At 44.4% G+C, this 16,171-nt stretch overlaps 1 protein-coding gene across 2 annotated transcripts in view; it reads left to right on the top strand.

Annotated features, from left to right (window-relative positions):
- Window positions 1-16,171, top strand: part of RPS6KA2 (ribosomal protein S6 kinase A2) — a 222,899-nt gene that overhangs the window by 140,333 nt on the left and 66,395 nt on the right. For both annotated transcript variants that reach the window (XM_064158414.1, XM_064158415.1), the window contains exons 3-4: window positions 7,149-7,265; window positions 11,353-11,434. In XM_064158414.1, the coding sequence (XP_064014484.1) occupies window positions 7,149-7,265; window positions 11,353-11,434 (199 nt within the window). The remainder of the gene's footprint in view (window positions 1-7,148; window positions 7,266-11,352; window positions 11,435-16,171) is intronic.

Genomic DNA, 16,171 nt, shown 5'->3' with positions numbered 1-16,171 from the left:
CACAACCACCCTTCAGGTAGTTGTAGTACAAAAACACATTACACAATGGAAACCTCTGCAAAAGGGTAAGACCAGTGCTGCATTTGGACATCTTTGAAATGAAAGTCTTCCAAACAATGTTGCAGAGGTATTTCTTTGCATCCAGGTGAATTTTCTGGTTTGTTTATTCTCATTCCTAAAATAGAATAATAGAATCAACCAGGTTGGAAGAGACCTCCAAGATCATCCACTCCAACCTAGCACCCAGGCCTGTCCAGTCAACTAGACCAAGGCTTTTCTTGAACACATCCAGTCCCCTAATAATCCTCATGGCCCTCTTTCCAGTAGTTTCCTGTCCTACTTGAACTGGAGAGCCCAGAACTGGACAGAATACTGAGAGACAACCTCATCAGGGCAGAGTAGGGGGAGGAGGAGAATCTTCCTTGATCTGCTGGCTACACTCCTCTTAATGCCACCCCACACAATGACCTCCCATTATTCAGTTTCCCTATTAAGACTCTGCCTATAAACTGCCACTGAGATAATAAACTTCATTACAACATTTTTTTCCCAACAGAATAGCAGCAGTATTCCAGTTTGTGAAGTCCAAGCTGGTTGAACCCTTAGCTGATACTTAATTTAATCAACATGAGGACACAAAATGTGCTAGCAGGCTACCATTCCTCTTGGAAAGAAAATTATCATTACCAAAGCCTATAAATGATCTGTAAACAGCAGACTGGCATTTTTCCTAAATGAACTAATCAAATGCTTCAGTAATGTGACCATGTCTTATTACAGCCTTTTGTCCACAGGGTCTAATATGTTGAGATAAAACCTGACATTTTTACTTTAACATGCATATTTCAGATGATTGAGTTCTTTAAAATCACCATGCAGATGCATCTGGGCTTTGTTAGAGTATCTTCTACTTACTATGCTCCAATGCCATTTACACTGCTCTGCTGGCAAATGTTTTGTTTGGATCACCTGAGAAACAGGGAAGAAATGGTTGCAAATATGTTTTGCTTAAGCAGTTTATCTTCCTAGTGCAGTTGGAGCTTTTCTTGCATGCTCAAATGTACTAGTAAAACATCAGACATTTTTTGCTTGTCTATGGAGTATCTCAGCACAGCAAAAAGGTGACTGGAGCCCTTTGGTCAGTATTTATTTCCTGAATAGTATCCTGAACAGATGGACTGTTTTGTCTGCCTTCCTTCTTATCTGAGCCTAATATCATAGTCTCTGAGCATTCCATAATCTTTCCAGTGCCCTTACAATCTATTAACCCCATGAAAAAGGAAGATGGCTGTCCAGGGAGGTGGTGGAGTCACTATCCCTGGAGGTGCTCAGGAAAGGACTGGATGAGGCACTTAGTTGATTGCCTAGGGCTGGGTGATAGGTTGTCCAGTCAACTAGACCATGACACTAGATGCCTCATCCAGTCTTTTGTCAAACACCTTCAGGGATGGTGACTAAACCACCTCCCTGGGTAGCCCATTCATGTCATTCCCCATACAAGTCCTCCTCTGCTCACCAACAGCAGGTCCAGCAGGGTCCTTTCCCACACAAGCTGTGTCAGGAACTTAGCCTCCACACACTCTAGAAACCTCCTGGACAGCTGCTTCTCTGCTGAATTGCAATTCCAGCAGACTTCAGGGAAGTTGAAATTCCTCATGAGAACAAGGACCAGCAATAGAGAGACTTCTTCTGGATGCCTAAGCAATTTTTTCATCTGTCTCTTCATTCTGATTGGACAGTTTGTACCACACTCCCACCATGATATCTGCCTTGCTGGTTTTCCCCCTGGTTCTCACCCATAAACACTCAGCCCTGTTGTCAACAACCCTTCTGAGATGTGAAGACCAAAGCCACGTGGTAAACCATGGACTCTGGTGAAAAAACTCCTCCTCTTATTTAATGTGGCTTAGAATAATGCAACTGAGCTCTTTGTCCTTTGATGGTGTGACTCATTTTGAGACTGTTTCTGTTCAAGTTCACAAATGTATTTAAGTTTTTGTAGACTGCCACTGTATGAGTAAGGTTGGCCAAGTGCCTGTGTTTTTGTGACCAGATGGTTCTGCTTTTATTCTGGCTTTTTTAATGCCTTATTTCAATAGTGTTTTGATGAGCTTTCTACTCAGAATTAACACAAAAATTAGAGTTACTCTGGGTAGAGGTTTGAGTCCAGAGTTGAAAGCTAGATTGAAAGTTGGCATCCCCCCCTACTTCATGTACATCTGCACTTGGAATAGGAAGATGATTTTCCTCATACATCAGTATCTGAAGGGGCCATACAAAAAAGCTGTGGAGGGACTTTTGAGGCTATCAGGGAGTGACAGGACTAGGGGGAATGGAGTGAAGCTGGAGGTGGGGAGATTCAGACTGGCTGTGAGGAGGAAGTTGTTCAGTATGAGAGTGGTGAGAGCCTGGACTGGGTTGCCCAGGGAGGTGGTTGAGGCCCCATCCCTGGAGGTGTTTAAGGCCAGGCTGGATGGGGCTCTCTCTAGCCTGCTCTAGGGTAGTGTGTCCCTGGGCATGGCAGAGGAGTTGTAGCTAGATGATCCTTGTGATCCTTTCCAACCCTGACTGATTCTGTGATTCTGTGCTTCTGTAAAGGCTCAATAAATTCAGTTTACGGTTTCTGAAGCAAATACTGATGTGACAGAGGACAGAACAACTACACCCATTTACAGTATTATTGCTCAGTCTGCATCTTTTCTGACCATAACAGAAGCTAGAATTTGGATTATAAACCATTAAGGTGTAAGATTCCCTTTTCAAATTTGGCTCCAGCTGCTGGAGACTGGCTTGGGAAGAGGCCAATGAAAATTGCCCTATATGTTTGTTTTGTTTTTTCCACTGTGGATGTCCTCAAAGAACTGAACACAGCCCAGCAATTCATCCCATGCACTAGAGAGCATTTGCATAGCCTGTTATATCTTGAGAAAGATTACTCTCCTATGGATTACACTACATTGGAATCTGTGAAGCAGAGGTGAAAACCTTGCCTCATCTTTATCAGACATATCATAGAATCACAGAATGGTTTAGGCTGGAAGGCACCTCCAGAATCATCCAATTCCAACCCCCTGCCATAGGCAGGACACCTAGAACAGGTTGCTTAAGGCCTCATCCAACCTGGCCTTGAACACCTTCAGGGAGGGAGCATCCACAACCTCCCTGTAGTGTCTTGCCACTCTCACTGTAAAGAACCCCTTGCTAGTTTAAGTCTCCCCTCTGCCAGTTTAAACCCATTACCCCTAATCCTGTCATTACAAGACCTTGTAAATAGTCTCTCCCCAGCCTTCCTGTAGGCCCCCTTCAGATAGTGAAAGGCCACTATAAGGTCTCCTCAAAGCCTTCCTTTCTCCAGGTTGAAGAACCCCAGCTTTTCTAGCCTGTCCTCATAGCAGAGCTGCTGCAGCCCTCTGAGCATCTTCATGGCCTCCTCTGGACTCACTCCAACAGTTCCATGTCCCTCTTGTGCTGGGGGCTCCAGAACTGCACACAGCACTCCAGGTGGGGTCTGAGGAGAGCAGAGTAAAGGGGCAGAATCCCCTCCCTTGCCCTGCTGCCCACACTGCTCTTGCTGCAGCCCAGCACAGGGTTGCTGTCTGGGCTGCACTCACACTGCAGGCTCCTGTTGAGCTTTGCATCAGCCCAGACCCCCAGGTCCTTTTCCTCAGGGCTGCTCTCAGCCATTCACCACCCAGCCTGGAGTTGTGCCTGGGATTGCACTGTCCCAGGTGCAGAACTTTACACTTGGCCTTGTTGAATGTCATGAGATTAGCCTGGGCCCACCTCTCCAGCCTGTCCAGGTCCCTCTGGATGGCCTCCCTGCCCTTCAGCAAGTCGACTGTGCCACACAGCTTGGTGTCATCTGCAAACTTGCTGAGGGTGCACTCGACTCCTCTGTCTGTGTCACTGACAAAGATGTTAAGCAGCACTGGTGCCAGCACTGACCCCTGAAGGATGCCACTTGTCACTGGTCTCCAGGTGGACATTGTGCCATTGATCATCACTCTCTATGTGTGATCATCCAGGCAATTCCTTATCCAGCAGTGCTCCACCCATCCAGTCCATGTGTTTCCAGTTTGGTCACTAGGATATCCTGTCCTAATGATTCCTATATTAGAGTATTAAACATACTTTCCTAATGAACTGTGTTATTGTGGAATGTTGTTTTGCCTGTAATACTAAGACGTTAAATAGTTGTCATTTGGGTCTGTATTAGGTGGTAACTTGCCAAGTGGCAAGACTGGTAACAAAACAATGTCAGTATCTTGACCATGTCCTGCAGCTGAATAACTACTACTCTCAGCAATAAATTCTCTTATATTTGCCATTATTTCCTATTGCCACATTTTCATTGATTTCTGTGTTAACCTTAGACCCTTAAGTATGCAGGCCAAACAGAGCTGGAGATGGGAGAACTTGCACATCAAAGCTGCATGTATTTTAATTGGAGGATGAACCCCACCCTTTACAGCCATACCTGCATGGCAGTCCTGATTCCATGCCTGTGGGGAGATGGCCGGGAAAGGAATGAACACAAGAATTTTGTCTTACTGATTTTGTGAAACAATAACCATCTCAGGTTAGCAGCATCACTGTTTTCCCATGCAATATAGTTACATACAAATTTTCATCACTGAATTAGCTGATTCCACAATGCCCCCATATCTGGATGTTTCAGACCATTTCAGGAAGTCTTGATGGAGAACATTTTTGTAAGTGGTCTCTGTATTTCAGAATGACCTTAGCTCTGCTCTGTCAGAAACATGTTGGGATGCCAGATGACTCAAGGAGTTAAACCTCTCCATTTTCTAGGAGGTGTCATTTCCATAATGATTTCTGAGAGGCTGTGGAGCAGGTTAAGACAAGAAGCTGTGGTGCTGCAAATAGCTACTCATCAGAAAGGTCTTCCCTTTTACATGACTCATTTCCACATCTATACCTTTATCCCATCCACACAAACATGTGACAGTGAGTTGAGAAGATTCTGTGGTTGCTCTCCAGCAGCCACTGAGCATTAGTGTCTCTCTTTCTCCAAGGTCTCCATGAGGAAATCTTGAAAGTAAGATGATACTGGTGCTACAGGGAGCAGCTGCGTTCTGGAAGCACAGAAACAAGTAGTGTCTGTGCCTTCCACAGTCACAGGGCAAGAACCAGAGGCTCTCTACTCCTGAATCCCAAAAGAAAGGAGGTCAGAATGGCCTTTCCATTACTTGTGTGTCCAAAGCTTCTTCCAATATTGGAGGGCTTGGGGAGAAGCCTTTAAGTGAAGAATAAAATACAGAATCAAGCCCTGAATAGGTCTTTCTTGCATTAGCACAGAGAAGCATGCTCCTCCATTCCTCTTTGGTTGTGTATTCTAATTGATTGCCCTCCCTCCCCTAGACTCTGCCAGTTAACCATGTGAGTTTTTTTCCAAGCAGTCAAGAACATCCATCTCACTTTTGTCACAGGATGATGCTTTTTGTACAAACATAAATATTTTGAGAAGTTTACAAAACATTAAGCTTCATCAAGTTAAGCATTTCTGCTCATGCAGTGTCAGGATGAGTCAGCAGCGAGCAAGAGCCTGGGGTGCTGTGCACAGCTGCTGCAAGACCAGAATGTGGAACATTCGTTTTTTAATCCCCCCAATTTCACTGATCAAAACTATTTTGGTAGCTGGCTCATGGTTTTGTTCAGAGTGAAACTCTCTCCACCAAAACAGCTTCTTCAGTGTGTAGCCTTTGGCACATTTCTGTGTTGGGTATCTGTTGCCTCAGTTTTATCATTGTTATCATAGAATCAACAAGCTTGCAAGAGGCCTCCAAGATCATCCAGTCCAACCTATCCAACCGAGATCATCCAGTCCAGCCCTATCCAATCAACTAGAACATGGCACTAAGTGCCTCAGCCAGGCTTTTCTTCAACACCCCCAGGAACGGTGACTTCACCACCTCCCTGGGCAGCCCATTCCAATGACAAATCACTCTCTCTGTGAATAACTTGCAAATTCCTGATGCAGATATGCTGCATTTGCTGAACTAGTGACAAAAATCTGTGTTAGAGAATCTAGAAGTACTTGCAAGGCAAATGGATGCATGTCTGCATGTGTGTGAACCTATCGACCTTTATTTACCTTCAGTAGTGACAGGCTGACTTTTGGCTGCAAAGTGGATTTGTCATACCAACTAAAATGCTACCTACCTCTTGGATAGGTCACAAGTAACTATTGGTGTAAAGAGAACTGTCTGGCATGCTATTCTGTACTGCTGGTTTGTTCCACTGCTGCTTTGTGGCTCCTTTCTAGTGAGAAGATGACAGGAAATGCACAAGAATTCCTACCTTCCTAGAAAAATATCCTGCTTCCTCCTCAGGACCCATGGAGCAGGCAGCTTGACATGCTTGTGGGCTTTTCTGAGCTAGGCAAATAGAAAGAGGGTAATCTTCCCTAGGAAGTTTCTCAAGCCTCATTGTCTGAGACATTGAGAACTACAGTGAACAAAACCAAGTAGTCATGCATCATTCTTCCACCACCACCTAATTTTCACATCTAAACCATTCATTTGTTTCTTATTTAGGGTATTAGTAGGTTATCCTGAGGTAGAGAAGGTATATGAGCTATAGACAAACTATATGGAGAGATGTGTGCTGAAGTCTCTGTAGAGCAGATTTGGATACCTGACACTATTAGCATGGTCTGCAAGCTCTGCAGTTAATTTTTGTGCTTCAATCTGCATATTCTGTTAGGAGGAAGTTCTTCACAGAGAGAGTGATTTCCCATTGGAATGGGCTGCCCAGGGAGGTGGTGGAGTCACCGTCCCTGGAGGTGTTGAAGAAAAGCCTGGCTGAGGCACTTAGTGCCATGGTCTAGTTGACTGGATGGGGCTGGGTGCTAGGTTGGACTGGATGAGCTTGGAGGTCTCTTCCAACCTGGTTGATTCTATGATACCTGGTCATATCTTGAGGATGAGTAAACAGAAAGAGTAGGCTTGAGCATCCTGATATTGTTCTCCCAAGACATGGAATATTTGTACAAGTATTTATTTCTGTTTCCAAACTTTTCATATGTGGTTATAGAATCACAGAAGATGAGGTTTCACTAAACAATATGTTTCCTGAGGATAACAGCTCTGATTTGGTGATCTTGTTCTTTGTGGTTTCCTTTTCAGGAAGAAGGTATCGTGAAGGAAATAGACATCAGTCATCATGTGAAGGAAGGTTTTGAAAAGGCAGATCCTTCACAGTTTGAGCTGCTCAAAGTATTAGGCCAAGGTTCATATGGAAAGGTAATTTTTAATGCCATCTAATCTCCTAAAGCAACACTGGAAATGTCATGTCCTTTCTCTGACTTTGTTTACACCGGTAGCATTATGTGTAAGTTCCATTGTAAAGGGAGATAAGTAAGCCCAAACCCTTTCTGCTTTCATTTTAGTAGCTCATCCATTTTCCAGCTGGATTCCTGTGTACTAAACAGTTTCAGAAATACTCTGGACCTGGACTGAAGACCACCAGTGAGCATTAGTAAGCCAGCATCACTGGTTATAAAATTAGCTCACCTCTCCCTATTTCCAACCTACCCACCAGGAAGGTGAGCACCCACTGCTGCTTAGTTCGAGGATGTAAACAGGAACGGCTCAAATAAGATAGCTGAGTGATTTCCCCTGAGGGCAAATGGGATTTCAAACACATTTCAAAGGCCCTGACTGCTCTTTAGCTGACGCTTGGAGGTCCCCACACTTTGCTGAGAAGATCCTGGCTATCATGGCTTGTACTGATGTATTTAATTAATAACTATCTGAGTCAACCTTCCAGCTATAGGTGTTTGTGCTAGGTTGAGGCAAGATTGGAATGGTTTAGTGACAGAAATTAGATTGTAGGCTGTGAAAAGGAAACAGTGGTGATGTCTGCTGCACTCATAGGCTTGGTGAGATGGATAAAAACAAGAATGAAAGCACAGATAAGACAGTGGGGCTCTGTTGCAGCTGGTGACTGTGCTTTCTCCCTGGGCTGTTTCTTCTGTGTAACTAATCCTTCTGCTTTCCTCCTGTCCAAACTTCCAAACTCACCTTGCATGTCTGGGATAAGGTAGAGGGGTGGAAAGAAGGTGGGAGGGTGTTTGGGAGCCACTCTTGGAGACTCAGGTTTCTGAGAGGGCTGTTGTGTTTCTGTATTACCTTTAACTTGTATATTTCTGTATATAGCTGCATGTGTTGTAAATACCTGCTTGTATGTTGTGCTAAGCTATAAATATAAAGCTTCATTCCTTAATTTCCAGCTCAGCTGTGTCTAGTCTGGGTGATTTCATAAGAGTGAATGGGTGGGTAACAACCAAACCATCACAGCATCTTATAAGCAAAATACCTAGTCCCTGCCAGCACTTCCCAGAAGGACATGTGATTTCTGGGGCATGCTCCACAGGGGTATCAATGTGAGCATGATACCTGTTTGGAACTCTGTCTGGTTACAGATCACTTTCTGTATCACATGTGAAACAAGCCAGTAAATTCCTCAAGGCACCAAAGACACAGATGAAGGAAGCCTGCTCTGTTTCTTGTGCAGTCCCTAGCCATGTAAATTTTCATTGCCTTAGTATTTGATCTAAAGTTTCCAGTTCAGGTCTTTAGGGATGTAAACTGGCTGTTTTTCAAGCTGTTCAATTGAGGCCTGAATAATTTCTTGCAGGATTAGAGAGCAAATCTTTGCTGTTAGTGGAGCTGCTCTCAATGCCCTTGGAAATCACAGCACTTGCTTAACTTTCTAGGCTGGGGTTTGGGTAATACACACATTGCTCCAGCTAAGGGAGTTTTGCTAGTTCAGATATGAATAACCCAAGGTGCTTGCTTACATGCACATTAAACTAGAAAATTGAAGCTGGTGCTCAGCCACATGCCGCTATTATTCTGGCAAACTAGTATAGTGTAGTTAATCTAACCAGTCAAGTAAGCCCTTCAAAAAGCCACAGAATCACAGGGGACACAATCACAAGTTGTGCCAGGGGAGGTCTAGGCTGGATGTTAGGAGGAAGTTCTTAGCAGAGAGAGTGATTGGCATTGGAATGGGCTGCCCAGGGAGGTGGGGGAGTCGCAGTCCCTGGAGGTGTTTAAGAAGAGCCTGGCTGAGGCACTTAGTGCCATGGTCTGGTTGACTGGCTAGGGCTGGGTGCTAGGTTGGCCTGGATGATCTTGGAGGTCTCTTCCAACCTGGTTGATTCTATGATTCTTTGATTTAATATTAGAGGTTGGAAGGGACCTCCAGAGATCATTGAGTCCAACTGCCCCTGCCAAAGCAGGATCACTGAGGGTAGTCTGCACAGGAGTGCATCCAGGCAGGTTTTAAGTCTCCAGAGGAGAAGACTCCACAGCCTCTCTGGGCAATCTGTTCCAGTGCTCCATCACTCTCACTGTAAAGAAATTTCTCTTCATGTTGAGATGAAATCTATGTTCAAGTTTGTACGCATTGCTCCTGGTCTTATTGCTGTGGACCACTTCAGGACAACTTGGTAGTTTCAAGAAAAAAATGTAACTTTACCTTTAATAATAATCAGAAGAACAGCATCAGTTTGCAGTACAATGCATTTTAATTAGTTCTGCTTCCCTTTTGGTTTGATGATTATTTTGACGTCTGCTGAAGGAGCACACAGTGTTCTTGATTCATCTCTTTGGAGGGAATGGAAACCAGTGTCCTATCAGGTGCTACAGGGAGCAGCTGACTAATTACTAGTAACATCAATTGATTATTTTGCTTGTTACAACAAAGTGAGTATTACAAGCTTTGCAAGATTACCTGGCAGATAAGCTATTTCTAGAACTGCAGCCTCGTATTTCTGCAGATGCAGCATTATCTGTGCAGTATAGCTTAAAGTCGTTGTCTTCATTATCTTAAAGGTTTATAAATCAAAAGGAACTTTGTGATGCTGTTGAAAAAAGGACTTAAGTCTGTTGCTTCTCCACGCTTGCAAACAGCTTAGGTGTCACAGGAATCCGTATGGCTGAAATAAGGATTTCTGTCAAAAGGTTCTTTGGTCCCATCTACGTTGAGCAAGTGAATTTACTGGGCAGATCCATCCTCATTGAAGGGTACGAAAGCCCTACAGAGGGATTTGGACAGGCTGGAGCGATGGGCTGGGGCCATTGCATGAGATTTAACAAGACCAAGTGCCAGGTCATGCACTTTGGCCACTATAACCCCCGGCAGACCTACAGGCTGGGGGAGGAGTGGCTGGAGAGCTGCCTGGCAGAAAGGGACCTGGGGTGTTGTTGGACAGGCACTGGAACAGGCTGCCCAGGGAGGTGGTGGAGTCACCATCGCTGGAGGTGTTTAAAAGGAGAGTGGATGTGGTGCTTGAGGCTATGGTCTGGTGATTAAGGATGCTGGGATGAAGGTAGGACTGGATGATCCTGGTGGTCCTTTCCAACCATAGCGATTCCTAGTGATGAGATGTTGTGCTGAGGGATTTGCTTTAGTCAAGGACTTGTCAGTGTGAAACTAATGATTGGACTCCATGATCTTGAAGGTCTTTTCCAATCTAAGAAATTGTGTGATTCTGTGAGTAACCTCGTCTAGTGGAAGGTTTCCCTGCTCTAGGCAGAGTGGTTGGAACTCAATGATCTTTAAGGTTCATTTCAACCCAAACTATTCTATAGTTCTATTCTATGATTCTTTGTGAGTTGTTAATGTCTGAAAACTCAAGATTTCCAGAGCTAGCCTAAACAATTCCATGTGAAATATATATGAAGTACTTTTGACCAATAATTTTCATTAGATTTCATAGAATCAGTCAGGGTAGGAAGTGACCACGAAGATCATCTAGTTCACTCTGTTCCCCCTAGTCCTGTCACTTCCTGAGAGCCTAAGAAATCCCTCCCCAGCTTTTTTGTAGGCCCTCTTCAGATACTGGAAAGCCACAAGAAGGTCACCTGGGAGCCTTCTCTTCTCCACACTGAACAGCCCCAACTCTTTCAGTCTGTCCTCATAGCAGAGCTGCTCCAGCCTTCTGAGGTTCCTCATGGCCCTTCTCTGGACACACTCCAGCATGTCCACATCCCTCTTGTAATAGGGGCTGCAGAATTGGATGCAGTACTCCAGGTGGGGTCTCAGCAGAGTGGAGTAGAGGGGGAGAATCACCTCCCTTGTCCTGCTGGCCACACTTCTCCTGCTGCAGCCCAGGATCTGGTTGGCTTTCTGGGCTGCAAGTGCACACTGCTGGCTCATGTTGTGCTTCTTGTCCATCAGCACCCCCAAGTCCCTCTCCTCAGGACTGCTTTTTAGCCAGTCACTACTCAGATTTCCTGAACTGTAGTATCTATTCCTGCATCAAATGCGGTAAGGCTTGTAACTGGAAGTTAATTACTCATCTACATGTGGTTTTTACAGGTATTTCTGGTGAGGAAGATCAAAGGATCTGATGCAAGTCAGCTTTATGCCATGAAAGTACTAAAGAAGGCAACTCTGAAAGGTGAGGATTGGGACAGCAGCTGCAGTCCTTGTTTCTGTCCTACTTTGTTGTTTACTTTCCTTGTCATGTTTTTGCATTACTGCTGCATATGAGTGCACAACTATATCTTCAACCTTTAAAATTCTGCCTTACACTGTAGTGAATGTACTAAAAGAAGCACACCCAAAAATGTTGCTTTTTCAGTGTGAGAGCAGGAAGACAGGTCTTGGGGAGTTTTCCACTTGCATGCCCTCTTCACTTTCTTGTTTTTATTTTCTATAGGACTTCTGATCAGCATATATTAATTTGTATCACAGTGGCAGTAGCTTTCTGTTAAGTAAGCTGAAGTATTTTTAAGCACAGATATTGCTGAAGTAGAACATGGCTCCTAGTAGGCAGGAGGAGGAGTAAGGACTTTCCATCTAGTGCTTCTCACCCTATGCCTGAAAATTCAGGAGAGTGTATTTTTGTTGTGTGAGGAGCTATTCTGTGCCTGCTGAGAACATGCTGTTTCCTAGCTCATGAGCAGTCAGTGTGTCCTCTGTAGTAGGCTAGTGCCAAATGACTGATGTTTTAACTCCTCTGCTGGGGCCACTGACTGCTCCGTCTCACTCAGATGACAAAGAGATTTCTAGTGAAGCACAGGATTGAAAAGCAGAGTAAGTTCAGTCTCAGCTGAAGTCCTGACTGTTTGTTCCTCCACAGAGTTAGGAAGATCAAGCTGTCTCCTTGTTTTCCTCAGCTAGCACTGTACTTTTTCCCATCAGTAGCCTGACACTTTTTGCACATTAAAGTGAACAGCTTTCATTTTGCTCAGAGTACTTATTTCACTCTTCCTTGGAGCATGTGGATTTACCCAACACAGTATAGTGACTAGATTTCCATCCTAATGTAAAGAGAGATAATTCTGAGATAGTTCTGATGACTTCAAAATCTAAATTGCTTTAGCAATTAGTTTCCTCAATTGGGGAGGTAGAAGACTGACGCTACTGGTCATTGCATAGTAAGAGTTAGAGCAAGTTCTTATCATGGAGGCAGGAATTAATGTGGCCAAGTCAGGAAATGTAAAAAATAGAATTATTTTATTTTCCTGGAACCCTGCCCCCAAAACTATGTACAAGATTAGTTCAGTTTATTAGCAGATTCAGTTTGATCAGGAGTATCTTAGGAGGAAGTCGTTGGCAGAGAGAGTGATTGGCATTGGAATGGGCTGCCCAGGGAGGTGGTGGAGTCACTGTCCCTGGAGGTGTTCAAGAAAAGTCCGGATGGGGCATTTAGTGCCATGGTCTAGTTGATTGGACAGGGCTGGGTGCTAGGTTGGATTGGATGATCTTGGAGGTCTCTTCCAACCTGGTTGATTCTGTGATTTTAACTGGGTATTATAGATAAATTTGGCTATTCAGGAAGTCAGGAAATGGAAAAGGTTAAGCTATAAGCACAGCTTTACCCCACTATCAATCAGGCTGAGCAGAAGATTAAGGGGAAAGCTTACTCATGGATGTCCCCTGAGCCTCTTCTTCAATTCAAGAGATGTTGAGATACTGGAACATGTCCAGAGAGGGGTGACGAAGCTGGTGAGAGGCCTGAAACACAGCCCTGTGAGGAGAGGCTGAGGGAGCTGGGGGAGTTTAGCCTGGAGAAGAGGAGGCTCAGGGGTGGACTTAATTGTTCTCTACAACTCCCTGAAGGGAGGTTGTAGCCCGGTGGGGGTTGGTCTCTTCTGCCAGGCAACCAGCAACAGAACAAGGGGACACAGTCTCAAGTTGTGCCAGGGGAGGTCTAGGCTGGATGTTGGGAGGAAGTTGTTGCCAGAGAGAGTGATTGGCATTGGAATGGGCTGCCCAGGGAGGTGGTGGAGTTGCCATCCCTGGAGGTGTTGAAGAAAAGACTGGATGAGGCACTTGGTGCCATGGTCTAGTTGCTGGATAGGGCTGGGTGCTAGGTTGAACTGGATGATCTTGGAGGTCTCTTCCAGTCTGGTTGGTTCCATGGTTCTATACTGTTGAGTACCATCTTAATATGTTGCTTTTATATCTCCATGACACTCTACTTTTATTTTTTTTCTTGAAAATCTGATTTGTAGGTAAAAATTTGAAAGATTATAAAGTTAACCCATATGTTTGGAAACTCACAGATCTGTGAGTTAACACGCTGTGAGTTAACACGCTGGCCTTAACACGCTGTGAAGCTGAGAAAACAAAGAAAACAGGGGCAGTTTGTTCTGTGTTTGTGTATATGTTGTATTCACCAGCAATACTGGGAGAGAGGGAAGGACAGGCTGGTTATTAGTTCACTCAGTATCTCTCCTGTGGTGTCTTAGGCTCCATTGACTTTACTGGATGTGCTTCAACATCCCGTGAACAGGAGCTGGTTAGATTGCTTACAGTGTAAGCCTCATTGAACACTGATAAAGCACCCATAAATCCACAACAGGTTGCTGTGCTCGGATGTAAGGGTTACCTCTAGAGCCTGAAAATCAAAGACCCATCTCTCCATATGCCACTCCAGAAAAAGCAGCTTGAAGCCATAATTCACTGCCATAATGCTTATGAACTTTGTAAACATTGCAGTGATGATCTAGTGAAGGTTATGTGATGGGTCACGAGGAAGTAGATTGCATCTGCCCATCTTGTTGGCAACAAGCCGTGTAAACCTCAGTGCTGGAAGCTGTCTGACCCTGAGAACTGAGAGAGTCTACCTGTTTCTGCTTATAGGATTTAGAAATGATAATCTGTTTCGTCAAAAGCTCTGAAGTGCTTTGCAGTTTATGATCCCCTCAGTCTAAGCCAGTAGGCTTAGGGGTTTACAGTTGTGCTGAGTGCGTGCAGCAGTTACAAACACAGTAAGCAGTGAGCAGCTGTAGTGACTCAGAGAGTCTGTGGTGCTCTCAGAGATGTGGAGCGAGATATTACTTACACATAAAGTAGCAATTAACTTAGATGCCACCATGTGGACTGTGGTTTCAATGTAAATCATTGATAAAATGGTAGAAGTGGCTTCCTTGTTTGGACACTAATGGAAGTGGCTTCTTCAGTTTTCCTCCGTACGTGACTCAGTTTCCCTGTCGTTTAGACCTAAGATACTGAACTTCAGTGGTTTTCTTCTGGTCTGAAGGGGACAAAAATTCAAAGGAAAACAAACAAAGTTGTAACAGTTTAGCCTTACAAGGCAGGACACAGTAAGAGCCTCCACCTCAGAAAAGGAAATCTGCTTGGTGCTGAGATTTCCAAGGTGCCTTGCACAATTTCGTTCAGCCCGTGATTGGTGAAAGCCCCTCTTATTCACTCAGGGTGTGTTATTCACTCAATTTAGGGCTATTACCTTTTCTTAAGCAGATTTTTTAATACCCTTCTGGGTCTCTTATAACTCTCTTCTAAGCAATTCATCAGGGAAGTTCAGGATGCACATCCAGTTTCCTGCGTACAGACCCTATAGCAGGGGTCCCCTTGTCCTGCTCCTTTATAGGCAAGGACATATGCTCTGCTGACTTGTGAACTGATGGCTACATGTGCCTTCTTTACATTGAGAATTTTATGTCAGGCTTCTGAATTCAAAAGAAAACATTAATGGACATGGGAGTGCTCTTAAAGACACAACTGAGACACAGACTCACTCTGCTCCACAAATAGCCATATGCTAACATTTCAATACGAGAAGGAAATAGCAACTTCCGTGTGCACAAACACACTAACATTTGGTTCCTGTGTACATTTCACAAGTCATTCTGAAGTGTGAAGGTCAGCCTCATCAATATGTTCTCAGACACACAGAAATGCTCGTGGGTCACCATTTGGACCCTGCCAAACTGAACATTCAGCACTTAAAGATTTTATTATCTGTTTCTATTAAAGCCATGTGCGATTCATTGGATGAAGTCCTGATTAGAATCAACCAGGTTGGAAGAGAACTCCAAGATCATCCAATCCAACCTAGCACCCAGCCCTAGCCAGTCAACCAGACCATGGCACTAAGTGCCTCATCCAGTCTTTTCTTGAACACCTCCAGGGACGGTGACTCCACCACCTCCCTGGGCAGCCCATTCCAATGCCAATCACTCTCTCTCTGGCAAGAACTTCCTCCTGATATCCAGCCTAGACCTCCCCAGGCACAACTTGAGACTGTGTCCCCTTGTTCTGTTGCTGGTTGCGTGAGAGAAGAGACCAACCCCCACCTTGCTACAGCCTCCCTTCAAGTAGTTGTAAAGTAATGAGATCACTCCTAAACCTACTCTACTCCAGGCTAAACAACCCAGCTCCCTCAGCCTCTCCTCATAGGGTTTGTGTTCCAAGCCTCTCACCAGCTTTGTTGCCCTTCTCTGGACAATTCACATCTGCATGCATCTCTACTGCCAGTCTGCTTGCATGAACATAAAGCTACTTCTACTGCTGCTCCTCTTCTCAATCTCCATATCTGTAACATTAACCTAATTATGCCAACCTCCTCTTTGCAGTACTCAGTGTCCTTATGGCAAGTAATAGTCCATCTCTTTAATGAAGATGGTATTATCACTTGTCACAACTTAAGTGCAATCTGCTGCATTATGAGATTAATGACTAAAGAATCCAAAGTAAGAAATTGTTAGGAAATGTGTCTGCCATATAATGCATTGACTATCTGAAGTGATCAGAGCTATGAATCAGCTGTGCTTTTGCATAAATTTGTAGCTGTGGTGAAAAAGCTAAACTGGAAATACAATAGCTGAATATCCCTGGGATTTTTAACCTCCCTAATGGATTCTGAAAGTCTTTGGCTGTGGTA

Source organism: Pogoniulus pusillus, chromosome 18 (genome assembly GCF_015220805.1).
Source record: "Pogoniulus pusillus isolate bPogPus1 chromosome 18, bPogPus1.pri, whole genome shotgun sequence".
Lineage (NCBI taxonomy): Eukaryota > Metazoa > Chordata > Aves > Piciformes > Lybiidae > Pogoniulus > Pogoniulus pusillus.
Note: the sequence above shows the minus strand (reverse complement) of the source record. Positions and strands in the feature narration are given on the sequence as shown.